The 27,773-nt window shown below is 42.0% G+C and overlaps 5 protein-coding genes across 7 annotated transcripts in view; 4 read left to right on the top strand and 1 right to left on the bottom strand.

Annotated features, from left to right (window-relative positions):
- vps53 (VPS53 subunit of GARP complex) overlaps positions 1–1,230 on the top strand; it is a 33,925-nt gene extending 32,695 nt beyond the window's left edge. For all 3 annotated transcript variants that reach the window (XM_056441452.1, XM_056441453.1, XM_056441451.1), the window contains exon 22: positions 300–1,230. In XM_056441452.1, coding sequence (XP_056297427.1) covers positions 300–464 — 165 coding nt within the window. In that variant the 3' untranslated portion in view covers positions 465–1,230. The remainder of the gene's footprint in view (positions 1–299) is intronic.
- Positions 1,231–1,322: 92 nt separating this feature from the next.
- On the top strand, positions 1,323–5,742 carry rflnb (refilin B). Its single transcript, XM_056441458.1, has 3 exons — positions 1,323–2,082; positions 3,020–3,108; positions 3,670–5,742. The coding sequence occupies exons 1-3, from the start codon at positions 1,882–1,884 to the stop codon at positions 3,992–3,994; spliced, it is 615 nt and encodes a 204-aa protein (XP_056297433.1). The 5' UTR covers positions 1,323–1,881; the 3' UTR covers positions 3,995–5,742.
- A 504-nt stretch (positions 5,743–6,246) lies between these two features.
- On the top strand, positions 6,247–11,706 carry dus4l (dihydrouridine synthase 4-like (S. cerevisiae)). Its single transcript, XM_056441456.1, has 6 exons — positions 6,247–6,526; positions 7,060–7,181; positions 7,798–7,915; positions 8,186–8,308; positions 10,331–10,557; positions 11,371–11,706. Exons 1-6 carry the CDS (start codon positions 6,429–6,431, stop codon positions 11,631–11,633), a joined length of 951 nt encoding a protein of 316 aa, XP_056297431.1. The 5' UTR covers positions 6,247–6,428; the 3' UTR covers positions 11,634–11,706.
- Positions 11,707–13,476: 1,770 nt separating this feature from the next.
- Positions 13,477–23,329, top strand: bcap29 (B cell receptor associated protein 29). Its single transcript, XM_056441457.1, has 8 exons — positions 13,477–13,565; positions 14,174–14,291; positions 14,400–14,500; positions 14,595–14,742; positions 14,862–14,997; positions 15,738–15,840; positions 15,936–16,036; positions 22,503–23,329. The coding sequence occupies exons 2-8, from the start codon at positions 14,200–14,202 to the stop codon at positions 22,536–22,538; spliced, it is 717 nt and encodes a 238-aa protein (XP_056297432.1). The 5' UTR covers positions 13,477–13,565; positions 14,174–14,199; the 3' UTR covers positions 22,539–23,329.
- Positions 23,330–23,894: 565 nt separating this feature from the next.
- Positions 23,895–27,773, bottom strand: part of LOC130211336 (cGMP-inhibited 3',5'-cyclic phosphodiesterase 3A-like) — a 38,811-nt gene continuing 34,932 nt past the window's right edge. Inside the window, exon 15 of the mRNA XM_056442074.1 lies at positions 23,895–27,471. Coding sequence (XP_056298049.1) covers positions 27,191–27,471 — 281 coding nt within the window. The 3' untranslated portion in view covers positions 23,895–27,190. The remainder of the gene's footprint in view (positions 27,472–27,773) is intronic.

Genomic DNA, 27,773 nt, shown 5'->3' with positions numbered 1-27,773 from the left:
GAGCTCACTAATTCACATCTGTACATAACTATGCATAAAAATACAAGTTGTCCCTTTTGTTTTGTGTATTTATTTAAATGTAATGGTGAAATTTAGAGGTGCTGATGGGTGGAATTTGTCATCTAAAATAAAACACATATATTAGCATTTTTCCCAAAAATAATATTGCATTTTCTCTCACTTTTTTCTCCACGTTTTCCCACGTTTCAAATTTTTTATTTTCCTCTTGTTTCGTGCTCTACGAATACTTTCTGTGTGATTTGTGTGTGATTTTTGTGTGTACTTTGTGTGTACTTCAGGGCCTGAAGCGCAGCGAGCAGAGCAGCATGCTGGAGCTCTTCCGGCAGCGGCTCCCCACGCCGCCCTCCGGGGCCGACGGCGGCCCGTCTCTGTTCAGCAGCACCCCGGAGCAGGAGTCGTCTCGCATCCGCAAGCTGGAGAAACTCATCAAGAAGAGACTGTGAACACACACACACACACACACCGGAATTCATCTCAACGACTTTCAGTTCAGTCATCGCCGAGGAAAGAGCGGGAAAAAAATAATAATAAAGCCGACTGAATTATTGTTCTGACTGACAGACGCTGGATTATGAAGAAACTTCCTCAAAAGGCTGCTCCGCTGTCATGTGTCATTTACTTGTCATTTCCCACCTTGCGATGTGTTTTCGTAACATTAGACCGTCGTTGCGGCGCTTTAACTAAACGTTGCACGAGCACCGGAAGCCCGATCGTAATTAATTAATTTCAACGGTTAATCTCAACTCGAGGACCAAGCCAAGACGTAAATAATATTTAGATTTTCCTGCATCAGCGGTCCGATGTGAGGATGGTTTTCTCTTATTTATTCAAAATCATTCTTAATACATATTAAATATCTAATTTGGGCCTGGGCAGCATATTAAGTAAGGCTAATCAACCAGACAGGTGGAAGATTGATAGTATTAATGATTTCCACTCCGATGCGGTTGTTTTCCTTGGCCTTCTTGGATGGTTTCATATCATATTTATGAATTACAATTACCGAAAATGCCCCGTTGGATCCATTGAGCGTCCTCAAAGTGTAAATCTCAAATGGTAACTTTGATGTTGATAACAAGAAGAAAAACAAGTGTCACTTCTTATCAGAAAGGTTGCCTTCAGGTACAAGATGTCGCTTGTATGTATATTGTCTGAATGGTATGCGACAAGTGCAATTACTTATTGAACACCATTAAAATATGACCCTGACCTTTGTGCTTCATCTCCTGAGAGGGGTCCCGGGGTCGCAGGAACACGTTCACCTCGTTTCACTGTTGAATGAGAGGGGGGTGGGGCTTGGAGTAAAACAAAGTTCCCATGATAAGCTCCGCCCACTTCGCCCTCCAAGCCAATCGGCGGCCTGCAAAACGCTCAAAAAAGGGCGTTTTCCTCTCGTGCAGCCGTGGACTGTGAAGGCCCCTTTCGAGGGAAATCAGTAGTTTGAAGACGAGCCGCGGGCGGCAGGAGCTCGCGCGTCCTCATGCAGAGCAATTTTTTTGTTTTATTTTTAATTATCCCAATTTGTTTACACACATTTGTGTAAAAGTGGGTTGTGCTTTTGTAATTTTTGTATTTTTTTTTTATGTCGAAACTCCGTTTTTTTGTTTTCTATTGTCGTATTTTGAATTAACCGGCCGGAGTGGTGCCACATTCCCAGCGGACCCCGCAGTGCATCCTGTCCGTGGGGTGTGTGTGTGTGGGGGGGAGAGGTTACGCTGCAACACCGTCGGACGTTGATTTCAACAAACCCGCAGGACGCGTAAAGGAAGTTGCATTCTGGATATATTTAGTTTTTCGTAAGTCTGCGTTGCTGCTGGACGCTTCGCATCTTATTTATTTTTTGGGGTTACTTAAGTCGAGATGGTCGGCAGGTTGAACTTCCCCAGCGGCTGTGAGGGAGACCCGCTGGGGATGAGCTGCGGGGCGGACCGGGGACTGGACAGCCCGGACTCCGGGTTGCCCCCGAGCCCCGGCGCCTGGCTGCAGCCCGCATGCGCAGACAAGACCCCCGGGGGCGCGAGCCCGGTGTCCGAGGAGGACGAGGGCGGAAGGGGCTCCATGGTTGGTATCTGCACTTCTACCTCGATATGCACTTCTACCTCCTCACGACCACTTCAATGCACGTGACACATTTAAAATACACTTAAAATACACTTCTACCTCCTCACGACCACTTCAATGCACGTGACACATTTAAAATACATTTAAAATACACTTCTACCTCCTCACGACCACTTCAATGCACGTGACGCATTCATTTAAAAAACATTTAAAATACACTTCTACGTCATCACCACCACTTCAATGCACGTGACGCATTTAAAATACATTTAAAATACACTTCTACGTCATCACCACCACTTCAATGCACGTGACACATTTAAAATACACTTAAAATACACTTCTACCTCCTCACGACCACTTCAATGCACGTGTCATGGGACACGTGAGGTGGTGGTGTTTTTGGTTCTCTTCCACATATTGCATGTTTTTAATTTCATTAATTTTGCATTTTCAATTTGTAGTTTTAACTGCAATGTGTAGTTTTTAACCACATGTGAAGTTTTTAGTGTCGTTTTATAAAATGTGTAGTTTTAACCACATGTGTAGTTTTTAACCAATTGTGTAGTTTTAAAAAAATGTAATTTTTAACCACGTGTAGTTTTAGTGTAGTTGTTAGCCAAATTTGTAGTTTTTAAACTTAAATGTTTTTTTAATGTAGTTTTTAAAAATTGTAGTTTTAAACCGAATGTGTAGTTTTTAGCCAAATGTGTAGTTTTTAACCGAATGTGTAGTTTTTAACCAAGTGTGTAGTTTTAGTGAAGTTTTTAGCCAAATATGTATTTTTAAACCAAATGTTTGAGCATGTTCTTGACAATAAGTCTTCTCTCATGGAGCCACTTCAGGACCCGACTGGCCCCAGGAGACCTTTTGGCTGCTCTTGATTCTGAGGGCTGATTATTTATTGATTGATGTATTTGTCTTCTTCTCATTGCAGGTTCCAGTTTTACCCTCTGGCTCTCTGCTGCAGCCCCGGTCCTACGGGGAAGGCATCGCACTCCACCCTCTACCGTCCACGGAGACGAGGTGGGCAACAAGTACACAACAACAAGTACACAATGGGGGGGGGGGTTTCCCCCATTAATAGAAATTCAGGGGTATTTAAAAATAAATTGGTGTCACTTTTTGTAACTTGTGAGATAACATTTAACCTTTGTTCAAAAATAATAAATATACTTAATTAGGCTTAAAGGATATGAGCAATTGTCATAAAATGGCAATAAGAATATAGGGCAATAATCAGACTATTAGGCTGTAGTCTACAGATTAAGTGTTTTCTTAGACCAAAAAACATAAATCAGACAATCGTATTCCATTTTTATTTCTTTGTGGTTATTTATTGTTACTACATTTTTTTTTTTTTTACAACTATTAATAATTCTAACTTAATTCTTTGTTTTTTTAATAATTATATTTATTGAGATTTGTTTGTGTACCTCCCTAGTACAGGCGATACAGATAAGACACACACAATAAATAACTCAAACAAAACAATATTGAATGATCTAAATGATTAGAGGACCTCATGGGGCCTCCTGGTGACATCAGGGGCAACATTATATTTATTTGTATATTTTCTCCCCCCAGGTTCACCTCCTCCGTGCGCTACGACTCGGCGCGGCACTTCATCCAGGCCGTGGCCCTGTGGCCGACGGGCCGGGCCCTGGAGCGCTACGCTCAGACGGTGACGGCCGTGCCTCACAGCACGTGGCGCCGCTACAAGACGCAGCTGGAGCTCCGCCCCCGCCAGCGGCCGCAGCGCTTCCAGAGCACCGCCATCGTGTTCCCCAAGGCGGCCAGCGCCCGCTACGCCACGGAGCTGAGCTACGACGGCCGGCGGCGCGCCCGCCGCTTCTTCTCCAGCGTGAAGCTGGAGGCGGCGGCTGACCGGCCGGCGCCTCCCCCTCACTGAGGGGGAGGGGACTATACTGTAGCTCCGCCCCCTCAAGGCTGGCTGTTGTTGACCTGCTGTGTACAGATGTGTATTCTGGTTTTATCTTTTTCTGACCCTTTCAAGTCCCCCCCCCCCCCCCCGTTGCTGTGATGTCATCAGATGGACAAACGTGGACCAAGCGGCTCAGACGTCCGGTCCGTCTTTTTCGTTTTATTCCCGACATCGAACAATAAGATGGATTCTTCATGTTAAAGTTTCACTTGGCGGCTCGAGCTTTATTGTTTTGGTTTTACTCGCTGAAAAATGGATGAAGAGAATACTTTATCCCCCCCAGCAACGAGTCTGTCTCTCTCCTGTCTCTCTCTCTCTGTCTCTCTGTCTGTCTCTCTCCTGTCTCTCTCTCTCTCCTGTCTCTGTCTCTGTCCTCTCTCTCTCCTGTCTCTCTCCATCTCCTCTCTCTCCTCTCTCCTGTCTCTGTCTCTCTCCATCTCTCTCTCTCTCTCTCTCTCTCTCCATCTTCTGTCTATCTCTCCTGTCTCTCCATCTCTCTCTCCATCTTCTATCTATCTCTCCTGTCTCTCTCTCTCCTGTCTCTCCTCTCTCCCTCCTTTTCTCTCTCTCTCCCCCCCCCCCCCCCCTCCATGTTGCCTCCAGTACATAGAGTTCACGCTGACGTCTCACTCCTTTATCTCACTCCTTTATCTGCTCAACAAACTCTCTCTCTTCTCTTCTCTCTGACCACCGGCTGCATTCTTAATGTATTATTAGGACGTTTGAAATTTTTTTTGGGTGTATTGCCGTAAAAAACCCATTTAAATGGTCTGGCAGGATCATGAGTGGAGTTTACTTAAATATATATTTCACTCTCTGGTAAACAGAATAACGAGCTGCATTCCACTGCCATCACTTTCTCTTTTGGATTTAAATTATATTTATTCTCCTTAAACTTTGAGGTTCAGGACTTTTTGTTGTCGGCTGTTTATCGGGTCCATTCAGTCACGAGAAGGGATGTTTCTGCGATGCCTGTTTGAAATGTGTTTTTTTTAAGAGGCGGTATTTCTTTTCTTTTTTTAAAGATTACAGCAGAAAGTGCAAATTGTCATTTTGACCCACACATTCAAACGCGCTAAAAATAAAAGACCACAGGAATGTAGGGTATGCAATAAATAGTTTAAATGTTTTTTTGGGGTTATCAACTTGATTTTTACAATCTACTACAGGAAGAAAACTGTTTTTAATGCATTGACTGAATGCCACGAATAAAATGCTTGACTAACACTTAAACGTTTGCAAATGATTGATGGACATTTTTAGACCTTCAGTTTTCTGCTGCTTTATCGCCCTCTGGTGGCCATCGAGGGTAAGTACAACAATGGATTTAAATTCCAAGTCGCGGTTTTGTTTCCCCTTTATTTCTGTGGTCCTAAAGATTTTCTGCACAACAAAACAAGGATAATTCATTAAATCGGGAATAACTAAAATTAAATAAATGATTATAATTAAGTTTACATTTTTGCATTAAAATATTCAGCTGGGAAAATAATATGTTGCCCCTGTAATTTACTATCGGACCAAATTTAAAGCCCTTTTAATCTGATATCAGCCAGAACGTTGCTTCTTTTAGGCATTTAAAAAAAAATAGCGTACAAGTTAAACTCTACATAAAACATTGTAACTATCTTAATGACTACTGATTTTGATTACATGTTTTGTTTTTAACTAATACAATCTGCAGTATGTGTAATGAATAAAGTTTGTTGCGCTGATGGAGCTGCGTTTTACAACCTTAAAAGAATTTAGTTTACTCTTTTGAAATCGCGGTTTATAATATTGAAGTTACTGAACTTTTGGAATAATTAAAAAAAATGTAGCTTGTGAATTAATACATTCCATTCACATTTTTTATGGATTAGGGTGAGGGTTATTTTTTGAGGACATTGGAATAGTTCCTATCTCCTTTACGCGAGTCCAATAGGCCCGTTTTCATCAAGTTATTCTAATTTTACAGATTAAATAGCGTCTCCTTCGATTTTAACAGCGGATGATCTACATTTCACCCACAGAACCTGAACGCAGCGTCGCGTTTCCGGTAACATCGAAACAAATAAAATTAATTCAATATATAAAAATAATTCACAATAAACACACTGACTACATCGCACAGCCTTAACAGTTTATATTCACGCTTAACATTTTTAAAAACATAAATTTAAAAAAGCACAAACACGTGTGTGACGTAGGTGGGTTCAGAGGTCGTAGCCACGCCCACATGTAATTCCAGCATGGTGGACGAACTGCAGCGTCGTTTGTTTACCATTCTTCCAAAGTGAAGCTAGCGAACGTTATGTGTGTATATATGTATATATGATGTCTCTTCGTGTGACCGTGTGGCGTTTCATTAAGAGGAGGAAGTGAATCTCAGGCGACGGAATCCGCCGTTAACTCGTGAAGAATGAGAAGCAGCAGCGGAACCGGAACCGGGTCCGTGGTGGACCTGTTCGAACCGGGGAAGGTCCTGAAGATCTGCGCCCCGATGGTCCGACACTCGAAGTACGTGGAGCACGTGCTGCTCTTTATGTTTTTGTTTATTCCTGGAGCGTGTGTGTGTGTGTGTGTGTGTGTGTGTGTGTGTGTGTGTGTGTGTGTGTGTGTGTGTGTGTGTGTGTGTGTGTGTGTGTGTGTGTGTGTGTGTGTGTGTGTGTGTGTGTGTGTGTGTGTGTGTGAGAGTTTGTGTGTGTGTGTGTGTGTGAGAACAAGAATCAAGAAAATAACATTTCTTCAAGAAAGCCAAACTACAAAAATACCACGAGTACCACAAGTAATACCATAAGTAATACCATTAATAATACCATGAGTAATATCATAACTAATAATATATGTAATACCATGAATAATACTTTAAGTAATACCATAAGTAATACCATGAGTAATACTATAAGTACTACCATGAGTAATATCATTAATAATACAATAATGAATACCATAAGTAATACCATGAGTATTACCATATGTACTACCATATGTACTACCATGAGTCATCCCACGAGTCCTCCCACAGTAAGGTTCCTCCTCCTCTTCCTCAGGCTGGCCTTCCGCTCCTTGGTGAGGAGGTACCGCTGTGACCTCTGCTTCACTCCGATGATCGTCGCTGCCGACTTCATGAAGTCGGTGAAGGCCAGAGACAGCGAGTTCACCACCAATCAGAGTGAGTCGCTGTGACCTGAACATCTTCACCCGTTGGTTTACCATCACGGCCGTATGGCTTTGGAGGATCTGCAAGTCTTGGTTTTTTATGACCATTGACCGAGTTCCCCTAAACTCTTATTTTATTTTTATTTATTTTTTTGTATTCTTTTTTACTGAGTTATTCCTCTTTTTATTTTATTTTTTTAATTTATTCTTATTTTCTTTCTTTTTTCTTTGTTCTTATTTCTTTTTATTGTTAATCTTTTTTTAAATTATTATTATTTTCTTGTTTTTTATTCAATTATATTTATTTCTTCTTATTTTTATTTATTATTGTTTTATATTAAAAAGGTCCAGTCTTAATGTTTTTTTTATCTTCTTCTTCTCACTCTTCTTCTCCATTCTTCTTTTCCATTCTTCTTCTCACTCTTCTTCTCACTCTTCTTCTTCTCCATTCTTCTTTTCCATTCTTCTTCATCTTCTTCTTCTCACTCTTCTTCTCGCTCTTCTTCTTCTTCTTCTCACTCTTTTTTTCTTCTTCTTTTCCATTCATCTTCTTCTCACTCTCACTCTTTTCCATTCTTCTTCATCTTCTTCTTCATCTTCTCCTCCTCCTCCTCCCCCCCCCCCCTCAGGTGACCGGCCCCTGGTCGTGCAGTTTGCTGCCCATGATGCTCAGACTCTGGCCGATGCCGCCTGTGTGGTCGCACCTTTCTCTGATGGAGTCGACCTGAACTGCGGCTGCCCCCAGAGGTACACTCACCACATTTATGACACCTTTCTATTTTTATTACTACTCACTTAGTTCAGCATTTTGATTTAGAATAATGTTTTTATTATGAATTTATAATAAAAGACCCAAAAATCGCCTGTTTATGTTTTCATCGTCAGTATTTTGAATACTAATAAGGTTCAAATATCTATTAAAACCACGAAACACGCTCGGGAGTCTTTCAGAATGCTTTTATTTCCGTGTTGTTTGTTTCCCTGTTTTCGTCATTGTTGTTGTTGTTGTGTTCTCAGATGGGCGATGTCCGCCGGCTACGGTGCGTGCCTCATCAACAAGCCCGAGCTTGTGAAGGACATGGTCCGACTGGTCAGGAATCAAGTGGACAATCCAAACTACACGGCGTCCATCAAAATTAGGTATAGAAAAGAAAATGAACGAGACGAGTTTACTTTAAACTTTTAAAATGTCTCGTCTAATTGGTCAAAATCAAAGGAATCGAAGGTGTCTGAAAAAGATTATTTGTTTAAAAAAATGATATGTATAATATATATATATATACTGTATATATTTAATTTTATAGACCAATATATATATTTATATATATTTTTATATATATATATAATTTTTTTAAACAAATAATCTTTTTCCAGTCACCTTTAATTTTTTTTGATTTTGACCATATATATATATATTGATGTATATATGTCTATATATTAATATATATATTTAAACAAATAATCTTTTTACAGACAGCTTTTACATTTTTTTATTTTGCCCATATATATATTATATATAAATTATATATATATATATATATAAAACATTTTTTTAAACAAATAATCTTTTTCCAGGCACTTTTTTATTTTTACCATATATATATATATATATATATGTTAATATTAGGGCTGTCAGCGTTAACGCGTTAATCTATGCGATTAATTTGGCCGCCTTAACGCACTAAAATATTTTAACGCAATTAATTTTGATTTTTGATTTTTTGTTAAAATTTTTTATATACTTTATTAATCCACAAGGGGAAATTAGTTCTCTGCATTTAACCCATCCTTAGTTATTAAGGAGCAGTGGGCTGCAGTGCTGCGCCCGGGAAGCAACTGGGGGTTCAGTGCCTTGCTCAAGGACACTTCGACTTGCTTCCGGTGTTCGTTGAAGTTGTTACACTCCTCTGAGTGTCAAACCGCGGCAGTATGGTTTGACACTGTTTCCGTTTTTAAAACAATTATTTCTCCGCAAAAATAAGGAGCATAAATCAGTTTAACTCGTGGATGAATCAGTCGGGTTTCCTCCTGCTCCTCCTTCCTCCCGTCTCCCCCTCTGATACACAGAGGAACGGAGGGGCGACGTGTCGGGTGACGCGGCGCGGAAAGAACTCGTCACACGAAACCTTCAACGTGATTTGTCAATCCGTTTGTCTGTCAACATTTTGCGAAAAAAACAACCAATGATCACTCAGTAAATCACAAAGGACCTCCCACCACAGGTGAAGCTCTATAGGTCTTTAGGGGCGGCTTTAGCTCAGTGGGGTAAGAGGGCCGTCCTGCAACCGCAGGGTTGTGGGTTCGATCCCCGCTCTCCCCATTAGTTGCAAGTCGAAGTGTCCTTGAGCAAGGCACTGAACCCCCAGTTGCTTCCCGGGCGCTTCACCGCAGCCCACTGCTCCTTAATAACCAAGGATGGGTTAAATGCAGAGAACTAATTTCCCCTTGGGGATTAATAAAAGTGTATATTCTATTCTAGCAGCCTGTCAGTCAGAGAGCAGAGAACACGGCGCGAGGACAATGAGCCTCATTGAATAGAGCTGAGATTGTTCTGGAATGTTTGATTTAGAACATGTGGGGGTGTGTCATATGCAAAAGACTTTAAAAGGTGAATTTACTTTTTTTTGCAAAATGTATAAAATGCCCCCAGCCTCCAGAGGGTTAACGTGACATATGTGAATGTCAGTCAGTCACCAAGGCCACTGGTTCTGCTGTGTTCAATGTTAAAGATGACAGGACCAATGGGGTCTCAATATACTTCTTTTTTTTTACAAATCTGATGTTTCACTGAAGAAACAATATGTCATCCACGATATTAAATACCTCGCTGGCACTGTATATGTAGGAGCCTCTTTGAAACACAGCTCTGTGGGAAGTTTTGTCTTTAAAAAAAAGGAACAAACTTTCAATTGCGATTAATCGCGATTAATCGCGATTAAAAGTTTGTTATTAATCGCAATTTCACAATGTGCGATTAATTAGTTACTTTTTTTAATCGATTGACAGCCCTAGTTAATATAAATAAAATTATATATATAAAAAAATATTGGGTTTGATTTATTTAAATAATTCATTATTGGTATTATATTTTACATTTACCATGTCAGAATACATGTTGATACTAATAACAACAATAAAGAAAACGATTCACTTCCCCCACAGGATTCACACGGACCTGCGGCGGACGGTGGACCTGTGCCAGAAGGCCCAGTCGGCGGGCGTGGCGTGGATCACGGTCCACGGCCGCACGGCAGACGAGCGCCACCAGCCGGTCCATCACGACGCCATCAAGACCATCAAAGACAGCGTGTCCATCCCCGTGGTCGCCAACGGGGACATCAAGTCCCTCCGGGACGTGGAGTCCACGCACCGGCTCACCGGCATCGACGGTAGGTGTCGGAGTTATTTATTTGACGTTAGCATTTAGTTATTTCATTGACGAGTAGTATTGTTTAATCATTCAGGTCGTTTAATATTTACGTTTAGATGTTTTGATGTCTTAGAATAGCTTTTTTCGTGGGATATTTTTAGTTTAGTTTCATTAATTGTTGTTGTTTAGATAGATTTAGTCTTTTGATTGTTCTCGAAGTGGGTAACACTGGGCACCTGTGGTTATATGTTGGAGGAGGCAGGTACAGGACCAGCATGCACCTGGGTCAGGGTACATGTTTTTTAGGGGGCAGTTTTTGCCCCACTGACTGAAATCCAGGAGCAATTAAAAATATATTGGGGACACTTTTTGAAACTTGTGAAATAAGATTTAATCTTTGTTCAAAAATAATAAATATGCTTATTTAGGCTTACAGTATATGAGCAATTGTCATAAAAATGCAAAAATAAGATTATTGCACACACAGCAAACATGAATCAGACGATCATATTTAGTTTTATTCGTATTTCTTTGTGGTTATTCGTTGTCATTTAATTTTTTTAAACAACTATTAACAATTATAACTTATTTCTTTATTTTTCTATAATTCAAAATTATATTTATTGATTTTTTGTGTGTACCTACCTAGTACAAGGGGCAATTTTATTTATGTTTGTTTTTGATTCATTGGACAAATGGCCACTGCAGTATGTTTGCTTTCAACAAAAATACACTTGACGGATAAAATAAATAAAAATAAAAACTATATATATATATATATACAATATTCCCTTTTAATGATCTTGTTTGTGTTGGATTTGCTCCTTTTTAGGCGTGATGGTTGCTCGGGGGTTGCTTACAAACCCCACCATGTTCGCCGGCTATGAGGACACTCCTCTGGAGTGCGTCTGGGACTGGGTGGACATCTCCATTGAGCAAGGCACTCAGTTCACCTGCTTCCACCAGCATCTCATGTACATGCTGGAGAGGGTCAGCTCCCAGCCTGAGAGAAAAGTGTTCAACTCTCTATCCAGTACCTCGGCTGTAATAGATTACCTCGAGAACACGTATGGCCCAGTGCCATTAAAATGTTAGATCTTAATTTGTGTTTTTTATTAAACTTTTGTTTTATTTGTATGCCAAATAAATCTGCAAAGATTCAAACGTGTGTAACTGTCATGGTCTGTTTTTTTATTGCTATATGTTCTTCCAATAAGCCTTAACAGTAATTTATGTAACTGATTATATCTTGTTATTATTAATTATTGGCTTTAACAGTAAGGATGACATGTAAGCTACATAGTGAGATGTAGTATGTACCACATGTAATATGGAACATGTGTGCACACCCTCAAAGATTACAATAATGTTGATCTGTTTTATTAACAAGAGCATTGCATATAGTGCAATATTTAAAGTCGTCATCAATTCGGATATTACAACAATTGAGGTCTTTTTTATTTTATGATTATTTTCCATGTAATGTCTGTATAATCTTTATTGACAATAATTACTTTTATGTGTTGATATTTTAGTGCCGTTATGCATATAAATACTGTATTTGCATGAATAACATAATTTAATGTATATTAGGTTTAATTTCAGAATACTTAAAGGCAGGCACGTGCACAGACATTTTGGGGGGCAGGTGCTCAAACCCAAAAAAAAGGGCACCGAATGCCAAAAAAAAATTCTGACAGAGTTGAAGCATTAGCATCAATACACTGATGATGCTGTCCTCTACCTGCGTTTCCTCTGGCAGCATCAGACCACTAGCTTACATGTTCTTTATGAATAAAGATGAATTATTATAGAGCAACAACAGTACAAGCATTCTGATTGGCTAATGGGTCGTCATGCCAGCCACGTATCGCCCTCCTCGCTGGTCTGATACGGATCCGTATTGCCCTCTTACGTCATTTTCAAAATGAGCGATATTGATAGACATCAACCCAAGAGCAGTGGTCCTCAAACTAAGGCCCACGGACCGGATACGGCCGCCTCCACATTTGGCCCGGCCCTCTGAACAAGAGAGGCATTATGATTTTTTTTTCAGTCTGGCCACGCAAATCCTAGACTAGCCCCTGTTGAATAGAACGAAATAAGAACTCTCTCTCTCTCTCTTCTCTCTCTCCTCTAACTCTTCTCTCTCTCCCTCTCTCTTTTCTCTCTATTCTCTCTCTCTCTCTCTCTCTCTCCTCTCTCTCTTCTCTCTCTTCTCTCTCTCTCTCTCTCTCTCTCTCTCTCTCTCTCTCTCTCTCTCTCTCTCTATTCTCTAAACATAACTAACGTCAGTAAACAGCTGGACGAGGCTTTGAAATCACGGATTTCGTGAGTTTTTGTTTGTTTATTTGTTTAGGAAACGTCGGACCAGTTGTGACGTCATGTTTTCAGCAGCGCTAATGTTGTGGTTGATTTATCACAAAACAACGTCAGGGGACAAACACCGTCAGGTGTGTCTGGTGCTGCGGGTCAGAGGAGAAGGAGGTGCAGCCGTTTGGTGGCGCGAGGAGCACTGCGCGGAGGAGGAAGTGGAGGAGGAGGAGGGAGGGGTGCGGCGTGGGGGTGGGGGGGGGGGGGCGAAATTCTCACAAGAACTCAAATAAATGACCGTCGGATATTAAAACACATTTGGGGGGAGTTTATGACAGAAAGAGTAACTTTTATTCTTAAATACTGAATGAAAAAAGTTGGCTCCAGCAAAAAGGGCACTTTTCTCATCCAGGGCAAAGGGGCTGGCGCTTGAGCACCACTAGGGCTCTACCTGTGCACGTGCCTGCTTAAAGGTTAATACGTGATTTACAAACAACGTATTTCGCAGCCAAAAAACAATTTTATATCGGCTTACAATGTATTTTATTTTGAAAAAGGAAGAATGGAAACCGGAAGCTGGGTCCTTTACGTGAACGGACTGGATCCGACGACGGACACCGGAAGTTGGACGCAGACATAAACTTTATGAGATCGATTTAAAAAAGAAAAGTCAACTCTCTTAACGTTCTCTGTTTTAAGTCCGCATTTTTACCGGTAAGTTGTCAATCGTAATGCCTGAATACTTACATTATCTTAGATACTACCGTATTGCCATTTTAAAATGTTTACCGCTAGATTACTTGGCGTTAGCTTTTTGTAACTCGCCCAGAAGACTTACGTTAAATGTCGTTAGCTCGCGTTGATGGAGCGTTATGGAGTTATAATTGTGAATGTAGACGGAGGGTGAACATCGGGACATTATAGTTTAAATCACACGTCATAACGTGGGTTTGACGGAGCTAGCTGCAGCTTTTGCGAGTGCCGGTGTTCCGGTTAAACAGGCTACCGTGTTAACTAGAGACTTTTCATGCTCCGAAAGAGAACACGTATAGCTGTCCTCGTGAATGCCGCTTGGTTTAATAGTGTCAAACCGTATTATATACTTCCAATTAAACAATGCGGCATTCACGAGGGCAGCTATACGTGCTCTCTTCCTATGTTCAACAGCTATCCGTCGCTACACGTCACCAGCTAACACGGTCGCTTCTTAAACCGTAACACCGGTGAAGGTGTGTCCACTTTGAACAGACTGGATAAGGAGCTCGATCGAAGGCTTCTGACAGGTGTGTCGCTCTAAAGGTGTCGTGTCCTCTCTGTGTCAGGTTATCGCGAGAGTTCCTCTCCTGAGATGACGCTGCAGTGGACCGTCGTGGCGCTCTTCCTCTACGGGGAGATGGGCATCCTCGTCATCCTCTGTCTGCCCTTCATCTCCGCCAGGAGGTCGGTGGAGTAGTGCCGCTCGCGTGTAAACTCCACCTGTCCGTACGTTGTTGTTGTTGTTGACGTGTGACCTGTCTGTACGTTGTTGTTGTTGACGTGTGGCTGCAGGTTCCAGAGCGTCTTCCAGCTGAACATCTGGAGCAGCGTCACGAGGCTCTGGAACAAAGTGTTCCTCACCATGATCATCGTCCTCGTAGTTCTCTTCCTGGGTGAGTGGGACCTGGAGGAACGGCTTCTTCTTCTCCTTCTGGTCTATTCTTCTTCTCCTTTTCCATTCTTCTCCTTCTTCTTCTTCTTCTTTAGACGCCGTGCGTGAGGTGAGGAAATACTCCGCTAAAGACCTCAGCACCGACGCCAAGCTGCAGCCCAACATGTACGACCACCTCCACATGAAGCTGTTCCGGGCGCAGAGGAACCTCTACATCTCCGGCTTCGCCGTCTTCCTCTGGCTGTGAGTCTTCTCTCTCGTCTGGACGCCACACGCCACACGCCACACGCCAACACGCCAACGCCACACGCCAACGCCACACGCCACCTCCAACCCCCTTTGTGTTGTGAACTGTGGTTCAGGGTCATGAAGCGCGTCGTCACCTTAATCAACCAGCTGGCGTCGGCGTGCGGCGCGACGGCCGCCCTCCAGGCGCAGGCCGCCGACGCCACCCGGACCGCCAGGAAGTACAAGGAGAACAACGAGCTGCTGGAGCAGGTAGACGCCACGAGGGGGGAGGAGTCACGAGGCTTCACTCTCACATCCAACAAGTTCATTTTATTTCTCATTCATGTTTTACTCGGAGCCTCATCTGGACGGGAAAAACGGAAATGTAGAAATGTTTGCAAATTAATTAAAAAAGAAAAACTTAAATATAATATAATAATAATAACTTTATTTATATTTATATATAAAAACAAAGTTTACAAAGTGCTCTACAGAGAGTCATGGCAAAACAAATATAACATTAAAAAAATATATATATATTAAAATTAAAAACAGACAAACTAATTTAGGGGATTTAAATTCCTGCATAAAAAGACGAGATCACTTAAAAGCTGTTCAATAAAAATGTGTTTTAAGAAGTGATTTAAAATATGCTGAACTTTTTTAGATTTTAGCAAATGGCTGCAATAAAACGAAGAGTGAACATTTTGAAGGGGTCCGAATACTTTCCGTACCCTCGGTACCTCTCACTTTGTAATGATGGATTTATAAACACCTGACGTATAAAAGTGGAGTGTTTAGATTTTAGATGTAAAGTTTTTTTTGTTGCTTTCAATTTCATCTCCGCTGTTTTATCCAGCGTCCGTCAGACAGAGTTAGAGAGACACTTTATTTAGCCATTTAAAGTTGGGATCACTCGGGGCTTCCAAAATCCAATCCACACGAGCAGGTCAAAGGTCAAAGGTCAAAGGTCAGGCTTCAAGAGGTTCATTTAATCTGATGCGTTTCAGGTTCTGAAGGACGGGAAGGGAGAGAAGGCCGTCGCAGAGGGGATGACGCTGCTGAGAAGAGAGGTGGAGAAGCTGAGTGAAGAACTGAGGAGCTCAGGAGAGGGTGAGTCATGTGACGTCCTACTGACCTATTAAAGCGCTTCACTCCTCCAGCCAATGAGGAGGCCCCGTGCTCATGTGTGTGTTTCCTTTTTGCAGCACTGACGAAGTCTCGGTCCGACGGCGACGTGATGAAGAAGCAGCTGGACGGCCTGACCCGGGAGTACGACCGGCTGCTGAGGGAACACCAGGAGCTCCAGGTGACGCGCGGCCCTGAACGCAGCACAATAATTCACGTTTATCTCACCAGTCCGTCGTGGTGGTTACGTTGTCGTCGTGGTTACGTCGTCGTCACGTCGTCGTGGTAATTCCGTCGTCGTCGTGGTTACGTCGTCGTCGTCGTGGTTACGTCGTCGTCGTCGTGGTTACGTCGTCGCGGCGGTTCCGTCGTCGCAGTTTCGTCGTCATGGTTCTTCGTTGAGCCGATGAAGAGCTGCGGACACCTCGAGTTCCTTTTCCTCACGCCAACAACACGAGATCGGATCCGTCTTTTCTTTTTGTCTTTATTTGATGCGGCAAAAAAACGTTCACTACGTACGCTAAATAAATAAACTATTTTACGATCATACGATATGTTACAATGTATTACGATATGATACGGTATGTTAGGATATGTTACGGTATGATACGATGTATTACGATATGATACAGTATGTTACGATGTATTACGATATGCAGGCATGAGAATCCCTCACCTTTCGGCGAAATTCGCCGTTTTGAAACCAAAATAGGTGATTTACGTGACTCGTGTAGATCCGAAGAGTTTTTGTTTTGGGGTAGGGGGGGGGGGGGGGGGTCAATTGGCCGGCCGGCGTTTATGAGATTTGAGTGGGACACGGAGAAAATGTGGAGTGGTGCTCTTCGCAATAAAACATCTTTGATGGGACGTGTCGCGTCTCGGCCAATCAGCGTCAAGATGTCTTCAGCGTTTGGTGGTTTAGGTTAGCTTGAATGTTAGCCGCTACTTCTGCTGCTGTCGCGCTGCACGGTGTAGCGATGCTAACAAAGTACCCGTACGTTAAGAGAGATGTGATTTAGCATATTTTTAGTCTCAATACTTCATTAAAAGAGCGATCAGAGCGCTCCGTGTCAAGCTGTTTGCACGCGCAGCGCAGCGCTCACAGAGAGGGGCGTTAAGTGGCGGAATTTTCGGCTTTAAAAATAAAAATAAAAAAAGATGCCAGAAGTGAAATGTTGAAGTTCAGTCTGTAAAGTTCTGTAACTCTACAGCTGCTCTTCCTGATGAACTCTGTATCCTCTGGTCAGAGACTAACGGCCTCATAGTGATAATCATTGATCAATGCTATGATGGCTCCATGTAGTTTCATTCATATCTGGCTGTATTAATACTAATATTACTGCCATTTGTTAAGTGTTGAAAAAGTTGGTAAAAAGTGAACCATACAGATATTTTATTCATTACTATTATAGATAAATATACCAGTATCGTATTTATGGTATACTGTTTTTATGGTATTGTATCATGATATTTATGGCAGGTATGGTATAGAACAGGGGTACTCAACTTCGGAGGCCAAGAGGGCCACATTTAAACCACAACAGGTGCAAAGGGCCACAAATTATTATTAACATATATTTGTACCATTTTATTCACTGTATTTACTACTGCTGTTTAATATGCTGTCTTGCTAGTCATTTTTAATGCATTCCAAAGCATCATGGAATATTTAACAAATATTCTCAATTTCAGTAACAAATGTAGTGAAGCGACTGCGTTTCCAAGGATGACAAGTGTTGGTCAAGCTGATGTTTTATTAACACTGGAGTGAATAGCTTTGCATTGATGACATTGATAAAGTTTGCAATTGCTACTTTTCCTATTGAGAGCTCTGAGTCTGCATTTCACAAATATTAATAACAATATAACAAACTGTTTACTTATTCCTAGTGAGAGCTCTGAGTCTGCATTTCACAAATATCAATAACAATATAACAAACTGTTTACTTATTCCTAGTGAGAGCTCTGAGTCTGCATTTCACAAATATTAATAACAATAACAATATAACAAACTGTTTACTTATTCCTAGTGAGAGCTCTGAGTCTGCATTTCACAAATATTAATAACTATAACAAACAACTGTTTACTTATTCCTAGTGAGAGCTCTGAGTCTGCATTTCACAAATATTAATAACAATAACAATATAACAAACAACTGTTTACTTATTCCTCGTGAGAGCTCTGAGTGTGCATTCTTTTCACAAGTCCTTTCAGATCTGGTTGTTGCTCAGTTGTAGCTGCTCTGAGATAGTCTGCCAAATGTCTGTCAGTTAGACGGGAACGCTGCTTTGATTTTATTATGAACCTGGTTGTGACACTTGGGCCTGTAGAACAGGAAAGTGTGTGAAATTTCCTACCTCAAGCTGCTGCGCAAACAGGCTCAGTTTGGTTTCAAATGCAGCCACATCATTCATCATCATCGGCAGAACCTTTTGTTTTCCTTGAAGCTTAAGATTGAGTGAATTCAAGTGACGCGTTATATCAGTCAGAAAAGCGGTGTTGTGCATGAATGTGTCATCTTCCAGGGGTGCCAGTAAATCAGGAAATATGCGCACAGCTGGTAGCAGCTCCATGAAGCGATCGAGGACCTCTCCGCGACTAAGCCACCTGACCTCCGCATGCATCGCCAAGTCAGTGTCTGCACTTTCAAACTCTTGGACCGAGGAACGGAACTGTCTGTGTTTCAATGCGTGTGCAAGAATAAAATTGACTGTTCGTGTCACAGAGTCCATTGTCACTTTGAGCTCTCCACCTCTCAGCTTGCTGCACAATTGCTCTTGATGCAAAATGCAGTGATATGAGAAGAAGTCCGGCGTTTCAGGATCTTTTCTGAGCAAAGCAATTAATCTGTTCTCCTTTCCTACCATGGAAGGAGCCCCATCAGTAGTCAGAGAAACCAGCTTTTTTAAGTTGATGTTTTGCCTGGTCCGTGAAAAAAGCTCATCATTGCAGAATACATATCCTCTCCCCGTGTTTGCCCTGTTAGCTGTAGCAAAGCCAGCATTTCCTCGGCAAATGTGTCCCCTTTGAGAAAGCGCACCCAGACTATAAGCTGCGCGATGTCTGTGCGGTCGGTGGATTCATCGAATGCTAGACTAAAGTACTCGGCACTTTCAATGTCTTTTAGCAACTTTGATAAAAGATCGTCTGAAATGACTTCCACTCTCCTGGTCACGGTAGAATCAGACAACTGCAGCTTTGAGATTTGTCTGATGATGTCGTCCTTGTTGTTAAATTCGAAAACAGTGATTCCGCACAGTCCGCAAATGTATTTTTAAGAAATTCTCCCTGTAGCTGGCTTCTTGGCTTTCGCAATATTCCAGGCGATGTTGAGCGAGGCCTCTGTAACGTTGTCGCTGCTTTTAACAACGCTGCAGAACATGGATTGCTGGGCTTGAAACCCACTGAGCAACGTTTGTATTTTGTTTCTCCTCAGGTCGCTGCCAGGTGGATAGGCATCTTTAAACTCCGGGTGAAGCTGTTCGTGATGGCGTTGTAAATTCGCTCGCTTTGAGACAGAGATTGTTTTTTGACAGAGGAGACACATTGGTTTCCCGTGTATCTCCGCAAAAGCAAATTCACTTTTCCATGCAGAGTTGAAAACCCTGTTTTCGTCATCCACTTTCCTTTTCTTTGTCGCCATCATTAATTAAGGTGCAAAATATTTTAACAGATGAGCTGGCGCGATACAAAGGCGGGAACTTAAATTAAAGGCGCACTACCTAATTTTCACACGATTTTGGTTGGCTAATTATAATTATTATGCATTTATTTTGGGGCGGCTGTAGCTCAGTGGGGTAAGAGGGCCACTGCTCCTTAATAACTAAGGATGGGTTAAATGCAGAGAACTAATTTTCCCTTGGGGATTAATAAAAGTGTATTAAATTTTTTTTTTTTTTAAATTAAAACAAATAACCAGGCATGTCGGGGGCCACAAAATAAGCGTCCGCGGGCCGGATGCGGCCCGCGGGCCGCCTGTTGAGTACCCCTGGTATAGAAGATCGTGACAACCAGGTAGCGGCAGAACAGACTCAAGGAACAGACTCGAGGAACCGACTCATGGCTCAGCAGAGCACAAGACTTGAAGACTTGTTCACGCCAACAACAAAAAAAGGAAGTTGGTTCATGAATGACCATATTATTAGTGCTGTGAAAAATAACGCGTGTTAACGCATGCGCAAAATGAGCTTCCAATCCACCACTTCAATCTGAACTCTGTCCGCTCTCATGCAGACGGTCTGTTCATCGGTAATGATCCTTCCGCAGGTTCACCTCCGGAAACCTTGTTACGACTTTTACTTCCTGTAGATCAGGGTCTCAACACGTCGATCGCGACCTGCCAGTCGATCGCGGCGTAGTGTCGGTAGATCGCATGACATTAAAGAGAATGGCCCGCCCCCTGACATGTTCTCTAGAGCACGTCTTTGTTCTTTTATTAAACTAAACGTCTGTTGATCGTATCTCCACAGCAGCATGTCATTTCTGTCTCTTCGCGTTGCGTTAACACTTATCGATCTCCGTCTCGCGTGCCACAGAGCTCCGTGCGCGCGCATCGGGACCGAGCAAAAAAAAAGTCACTTGTCAATCTGTCCACCTGTCCGTCCCTTTCATCACGGCCCAGTTCATGAAGAAAACCCACACAGTCAGTTTGCCTCAGCAGCTGCTAGAGGAAGACTAGAGGCCTTTAGATTGTATCATGGTGGAGTTAATGGTTGACAAACAAGAGAAAAATGTTCTGTTTAACCTCCAGTTACCTTTACATTTACTAACATATTTTACCCTCGGGGTCAATTTGACCCCAGCAATTAAAACCTCCAGAAAATTATTAGAATTAATATTGCTTCCCAAGTTTAAGTGTGAGGTACTTTATGTTTGTTTGTTGACTACCTAAACAGCCCTTTAAATAAATAAAAAAGTTGATATTTCTGATATGTTTGACAGTGAAAAACAGCCTGGGGTCAAATTGACCCCAAAGAACACCGACATTAAACATTGAATGGGGTCAAATGGACCCGAAAGGTAACAGGAGGGTTAAACATTCTGTTTAGGATGAAGATGTATTAATGTTCCATATGGAAGAAAACTGCTAAATAACTGCTGAGTTGCAGCACCATTGTATAGAAGAATGTATAAATGTATATATCCGTCTTTTGTCATAAATCTCTTTGTTCTCACAAAATATACCGAGAATATCGGTAATATGTGATTAATCATGATTAATCCACAGAAACCTGTGATTAACCTGATTACAAATGTTAATCATTTCACAGCCCTACATATTATACACAATATTACTATTATTATAGTATTATAGGGCCCGATCACTGACTTGGTGTCAGAATGGAGGACCTATAGATTATCATACAACGTCCAACATCGATGTTAGTGGAAGTCACCACCAGCACCCCCCCCCCCCCCCCCCCCCGTGCGCCTATCCTCAACTTTTTCACCCCTGACCCGTTTTCATGCCTGGATATGATACGGTATGTTACGATGTAATACGATGTATTATGATATGATACGGTATGTTACAATGTAATACGATGTATTATGATATGATACGATATGTTACGATGTATTATGATACGATATGTTACGATGTGTTACGATATGTTACGATGTAATACGATGTTTTATGATACGGTATGTTACGATGTATTATGATATGATACGGTATGTTACGATGTCTTACGATGTGTTACGATATGATGCGGTATGTTACGATATGTTACGATGTATTATGATACGGTACGGTATGTTACGATGTCTTACGATGTGTTACGATATGATGCGGTATGTTACGATATGTTACGATGTATTACGCTGTATTATGATACGGTACGGTATGTTACGATGTCTTACGATGTGTTACGATATGATGCAGTATGTTACGATATGTTACGATGTATTATGATACGGTACGGTATGTTACGATGTCTTACGATGTGTTACGATATGATGCGGTATGTTACGATGTGTTACGATGTAATACGATGTGTTACGATATGATACGGTATGTTACGATGTGTTACGATATGATACGGCATGCTACGATGTAATACGATATGATACGGTATGTTACGATGTGTTACCTTATGATACGATGTGTTACGCTATGTTACGATATATAAACTTCGTGGTCTCGTGCCTCACGCAGCCCGTTGCTCTCCGCCTGCTGCTGCCATGACGTCATTACGCCTCCCTCCAGGGAGCGCCTGTCAGCAACATAAATTATTCCCTAATTCAGAAAGTAAATCATAAACTTTCCTGAAATTCTTTTTTATCCACTAATACTCGTGGCTCCTACAAAGTCTGTCCCGTCTCCATCAACTCAAAGGCGTTGGTCTATTTGCGGTGATATTGAACACAACGGTTTTGGTTATTCTAGAGAACAAATCCAAATATAAAAATAAGTTTACAAATATATATAATTATTAATTAGATACATTACATGTATTTTTTTCCTTGTTATATAACGTTTGTTTTTATTGTCATTTTAGTTATTTTTATTGCATAGCTTTTAGGATATTTTAACTATGTGCTGTAAAGCTTCTTTGAGTATTTTGAAAAGCGCTATAGAAATGAAATGTATTATTATTATTAACACATTCACTGTTTTTCTCTTTTCTTTTTTTTGTCGTTTCAGAATCTTCAAGACGGTGAAAACAAAAAAGACGACTAGTCATTGCAAGATGCTTAAAAGATCAAAGTGTTTACACAGAAAATTAACCCAATCACGAGAGCGCGCCGGTCATCACACACGGCTCACCTGAGACCTGTAACGCCTTCGCATGGAGGCGGTTTATCTGAAGGAGTAATATTGATTTAAAAAGAAAGATGCAGCCAGGAAGCGCGTCGCTTCGTGGTTTGTCGTCAGCCAGGTGAATATTATATTGTGGAGTGCATGACTTTTCAGCAGCTGGAGCAGCGATGAATGTATTTTGATACTTGAGACGCCTGCTGCACCTTCTTTGATCTGGTCCGTCACATATATTTATACGCCATTTACAGTCACACTTCACATGTTGTTGTTTTTTGCCAGTTGGTGATCTTTCCACACGTTTGTTTTATTTTGATTTTTTCCCTCCTTAACTTGAATTTGTAAACGTTGAAGGTGAATATGGATAAAGACTGAATACCTGTGGGAATTTGAAAAATTGCATTCGACCACTTGTGATTTCATTTGAGGTTTAAATGTCTTCAGTTCAAACTTTTGAATGTCTAAACTGTCGTTTATATATATTCTGCATATGTGTTATATTTCCGTTAGCCACGCAGTCCCGTGTCACTGTGAAAGAGGAGATGAGATTGTAATCACCAGATGTTTAACTTTTTTTAATTTAATAATCAATGTGTTATTGGGTTTACCTTTCTGGTAGAAAAAGAGAAAGTCCTATTTAAATGATATTCTGATGTTTCTGAGCCTTTTTTTTTTAAAGCTACAGTGTGAAATAAAGAAGCATTCCTCTGTGACATGCCTTTGTTTTGAAAAACAAACACAACACGTAATGTCATTGGATATTTAAAAGTTTTATTTTTAGGATTACATTTAAGATACTCTCTTTGAAATCTAAAAAAAAAAGAATCCAAAGAGAATTATTTACATTCGGATATCTTTAATGCGAGTAAATGATATCATCGTTCCTCCACACTGTCTTCTTCTTCTTTCTCCTGCAACATGTTTGGTTGTTGTCCACCTGACAGCTTGGAGACATCTCATTGGTCTGGCCTCCTTCCCAATGGCCCCGCCTCCTTCACTCTGCCTCCTGTCTCATTTGCACCGCCTACTTCCAAATGGCCCCGCCCCCTTCTCTGTGCCTCATTGGCCCCGCCTCCTGCCTCACTGGTCAGTCCTCCTTCGCGATGCTTCCTGCCTCTGTGGCCCCGCCCCCTGCCACACCGATGCCCCGCCCCTCTCCTCCGATGTGAAGCAGGTGTCACTACATGTTCAACAATTACAACTTATATCAAGTCAAATGTTTTAATTTAGTTTTTAAACATGTCGTGAAGCTAAAGAAACGAGACAAACACACGTGAGCAGCATTTATAAATCTTATTATTCAACAATATTCTCACATCTCGGTTTATAATAATCCCAATATAGATCGTACACTTGAATACATCAGAGGCACTTCCAGGAAGTCTGGCAACAGGAGCTACAGTCGTGTCTACATTACAAAAAACAGTAAAAATAAATATTTTTCTAGAAGTTTTTGTTGTCATAATATAATTTGTTTTTAATCTGTACAGCATATATTTATATACAACGTCAAACAAAATGTGATATTCCACTTAAAAAGAAATACTGGTGCGTCCCACGATCCCCCGTCCTGTGGTGCTACATGTGTGAAGGGCAAGAAACTGGAGGGAGAGAGAGAAGGGGAAGAGAGGGAAAGAAGAGTTAAGGGAGAGAGAAGGGGAAAGGAGAGAGAGGGGGAAGGGGGAAAGATAAGGGTGTGAGAGAAGGAAAAGGAGAGGGAGAGAGAGGGGGAAAGGATAGAGAGAGAGAGAGCGAGGGAAAGGAGGAAGGAGAGAGAGCTAGAGTGGGAAAGGAGAGAGAGAGGGAAGGAGGAAGGGGAGAGAGCGAGGGAAAGGAGGAAGGAGAGAGCTAGAGTGGGAAAGGAGAGAGAGAGGGAAAGGGGGAAAGGATAGAGAGAGGGAGAGAGTGTAAGGGAGAGAGCGAGGGAAAGGAGGAAGGAGAGAGAGCTAGAGTGGGAAAGGAGAGAGAGAGGGAAAGGGGGAAAGGATAGAGAGAGGGAGAGTGTAAGGGAGAGAGCGAGGGAAAGGAGGAAGGAGAGAGAGAGGGAAAGGGGGAAAGGATAGAGAGAGGGAGAGAGTGTAAGGGAGAGAGCAAGGGAAAGGAGGAAGGAGAGAGAGCTAGAGTGGGAAAGGAGAGAGAGAGGGAAAAGAGGAAGGGGAGAGAGCTATAGTGGGAAAGGAGAGAGAGGGAAAGGGGAGAGAGAGCGGTTAAGGGAGAGGGAAAAGGATAAAGAGGAAGACTGATGGAAGGGGAGAGAGTGTAAGGGAGAGAGTGAGGGAAAGGAGGAAGGGGAGAGAGGAGGGGGAAAGGATAGAGAGGGAAGGGAGAGAGAGAGACGGTAAGGGAGAGAGAACTAGAGTGGGAAAGGAGAGAGGGAAGGGGGAGAGAAAGAGGGGGAGAGCTACGAGGGCTTCAGTGAGAACTGAAGTGACAGAGCGAGTTGGATGAATATTTCTGTTGCTTTAATTATAAAAACTTCTTCAGACGAGCTTCTTATTTTTTTGTTCAACGAAGAAGAAGATGAAGAGTTCAACGAAGAGGGCTCAGCGAAAATCCCTTTCCTAGATTCTTTCGTGTGCAGTAATCCTCTTCTTCTTCGTCTAAATAAACCACCGACAGGATTTGATAAATAATATCCTTTTTAAACTAATAATATCTTTTGCCCGCGTGTGTTTTGTTGCTTTCTGGCTGCCGTGCTTTTTCTTTTTTTTACACACAAAAAATAGCAAAAAACGAGATTTCTGAATAACTCGTGACCGTCTGCTACACACCGCCGTCCCACGTTGCCATGACAACTCAGATAAAAAAAGAAAGACAAAAAAGTCGTTAATATTATCAAGTACTGAAGAGAGGGGAGAGTCAAAATAAATTTCAGAAAAACACAATCGTGTTTGACTAAATCAATTAAACTTTATGGGAACGCTGCTGTGTCAAAAGAATTCTTCAAATTGGGATTATTTAGACATCCAATCGGTTTCGGTTAATTTCTTTAAAGTCGCGTTGTCGTTGCTCTGAAGGTTTTTATAAACCGAGGAGAAATAAATGAACCAACGAGTGTCCGGCCCGGGGAAAAACACTGAGAAAATATAAATATGTTACGTATACATTTGCGGCGAAATCAGTAATATAGTCATTTCATTTCCTGCTTTTCAAAGATTGAAGGAGACAACAAGAGGATCACTCCTTCAAAAAAAAAAGAAAAGAGCAAAAAATAAATAAATAAAATGCTATCACAGCTTTCGATGTCGTCTCTTTTGACGGCAGTGAGGCAGGGGGAGGTGTGTGTGTGTGTGGGGGGCTTTGAATCCTCTGATCAAATATAAAATAGAGGAAGTGAAAGTTATGTTTGTTTACAGGTGGCGAGAAGCTTGCAGAGCTTCTTTTTTATTATTATAAGCTTAAAAAAGAAAACAGAGCCCGGGCGATGAGTCACGTGACCCACGAGTGTCAGCCGGTGTCTCCAGATCACCTCCACAGGGAGACCCACAGCGGCGAGCCAACGCAAGGCTGGTGGAAGACATTTAAAATATATCAATCCAAATGTATAATTCACGTGATAAGATATGCCGTTTGCTTTTTTTTTTTCTCGGTTTCCGAGCAAAATTATTCTCATTCTCGCTTTGAAAAAAATAAAAAAGCTCTTTCTTTGATTTTACTCAGAAGAAACACACTGATTACAGAAAGAAATCCTCTTTGGAGGCGTCGACCACGATGGGAACTTGAGGTTGACTATACATGATATTGCAAAGAAGAAAGAATTATCGAGAACACGACTGTAAAAGTAAGAACGCACAAGTTGGGGAGCGTCATAACAATGAGGACACATGATATTTTCTGAGAAGAATACCTTTTTAAAACCTTATTACCTTATTAGCCTAAATCTGAATGTGATGGCCAGCGTGGTGAGCGCCCCATGGGAGGCCGACGCCGTCCTGCAGTGTGTGATGTGATCAATAATCTTGTTTCTCTTGTGCGTCCTTTGAAGATTTTGGAAAGAAATAGGTACAAAATGTAATATCGCCGCAAACGCCCGATACAGAAAAACCCTGAAGAGGTCGGCAAGAACAAAGAGACGGAAAACAAACGATTTCCTTGATTGTTTGGTTTCATTTTATCTCGTCTGGCTTCCTGAGTTCTGGAGAAGCTGGAATAAGATTACAAAACGACATGTTGTGACATGTTTTTGTATGTTAACGTTGCATGTGCGTGTGTGTGTGTGTATACACAACGGACTTTCATCCCATTGTCTTCAGGAGAACGGACTCGTTACACAGGGGGGGGGGGGGGGGGGGGGCAGTGTATTACTCACTGGTGGAGAGAATCTGGTGAATCGGCATGGATGGCCTGCAGTGCATGATGGGTAAGGGCATCTCTCGCTCTCTCTCTCTCTGACTATCGCTCTCTCTCTCTCTCTCCTGGGCATGCGTCATCCCCATCCTCAGTGTTGTTGTGAGGCACATATTACACCCCAAACAGTCTCTTCTACAGTGTTGTGCTGCTACCAAATATCAAGAGCTTAGTGAGGAAAAAGAAAAAAATGTAGGTAACGTTCAAGAATCCCGGTTATAAAGAGGTCAAAGGTCATCGTATGACTCTGGCTCCTCCTCTTTCCCCCCAGACTGAAGGTGTTCTTCTTCCTCTACAGTCGGCACCTCTTCCCTGTCGTCGAGGCGGCCGTCGATAGACTCCTCCCCTTTGCTTGCTGGCTCCGCCTCTTCCTCACGAATGGCGTCGCCTCTCTCGGCCTCTTCCTCCGCCGCGATGGCCCGTTTCCACATGTCGTGGTTTTCCACAATGTGACGTGTTATCTGGCAGAACACTTTCCTCCCGCTCCGCTTCCCGGTTCCTCTCCGCTCTGTCGGGCACAAAGTCGACGGTTTAGAGAAGACGTCGTGGGAACGGGGCGGCCGCGGCGCCGCTTTACCTGGACGTGTGAACTTTAAATATGAACAAGAGTGTAAACGAGGTGAAGCGGCTGGAGTCACCGTCCATAGTTTAGAAAATTGGCCCCAAGAGACCCTCGAATCAACATCGTTAGTCCGACACATCTGATTGGCTCACAAGACGACAAGAAGTTTATGTTCCTTAAAGATTAATGAACAAAATATTTCATTTTTATTGTTGAGTTTGAGCAGAGCTGGTAAGATGAATTCTTAA

Source organism: Pseudoliparis swirei, chromosome 20 (assembly GCF_029220125.1).
Source record: "Pseudoliparis swirei isolate HS2019 ecotype Mariana Trench chromosome 20, NWPU_hadal_v1, whole genome shotgun sequence".
Taxonomy (NCBI): domain Eukaryota; kingdom Metazoa; phylum Chordata; class Actinopteri; order Perciformes; family Liparidae; genus Pseudoliparis; species Pseudoliparis swirei.
Note: the sequence above shows the minus strand (reverse complement) of the source record. Positions and strands in the feature narration are given on the sequence as shown.

Bases quoted from the DNA above. Each gene is read 5' to 3' on its own strand.
- rflnb (XM_056441458.1), top strand. From the start codon at position 1,882: ATGGTCGGCAGGTTGAACTTCCCCAGCGGCTGTGAGGGAGACCCGCTG. The intron at 2,083-3,019 runs GTTGGTATCTGC...TTCTCATTGCAG, and splicing joins AGGGCGGAAGGGGCTCCATG to GTTCCAGTTTTACCCTCTGG. The intron at 3,109-3,669 runs GTGGGCAACAAG...TTCTCCCCCCAG, and splicing joins CTACCGTCCACGGAGACGAG to GTTCACCTCCTCCGTGCGCT.
- dus4l (XM_056441456.1), top strand. From the start codon at position 6,429: ATGAGAAGCAGCAGCGGAACCGGAACCGGGTCCGTGGTGGACCTGTTC. The intron at 6,527-7,059 runs GTACGTGGAGCA...CCTCTTCCTCAG, and splicing joins CCGATGGTCCGACACTCGAA to GCTGGCCTTCCGCTCCTTGG. The intron at 7,916-8,185 runs GTACACTCACCA...TTGTGTTCTCAG, and splicing joins AACTGCGGCTGCCCCCAGAG to ATGGGCGATGTCCGCCGGCT.
- bcap29 (XM_056441457.1), top strand. From the start codon at position 14,200: ATGACGCTGCAGTGGACCGTCGTGGCGCTCTTCCTCTACGGGGAGATG. The intron at 14,501-14,594 runs GTGAGTGGGACC...CTTCTTCTTTAG, and splicing joins CCTCGTAGTTCTCTTCCTGG to ACGCCGTGCGTGAGGTGAGG. The intron at 14,743-14,861 runs GTGAGTCTTCTC...ACTGTGGTTCAG, and splicing joins TTCGCCGTCTTCCTCTGGCT to GGTCATGAAGCGCGTCGTCA.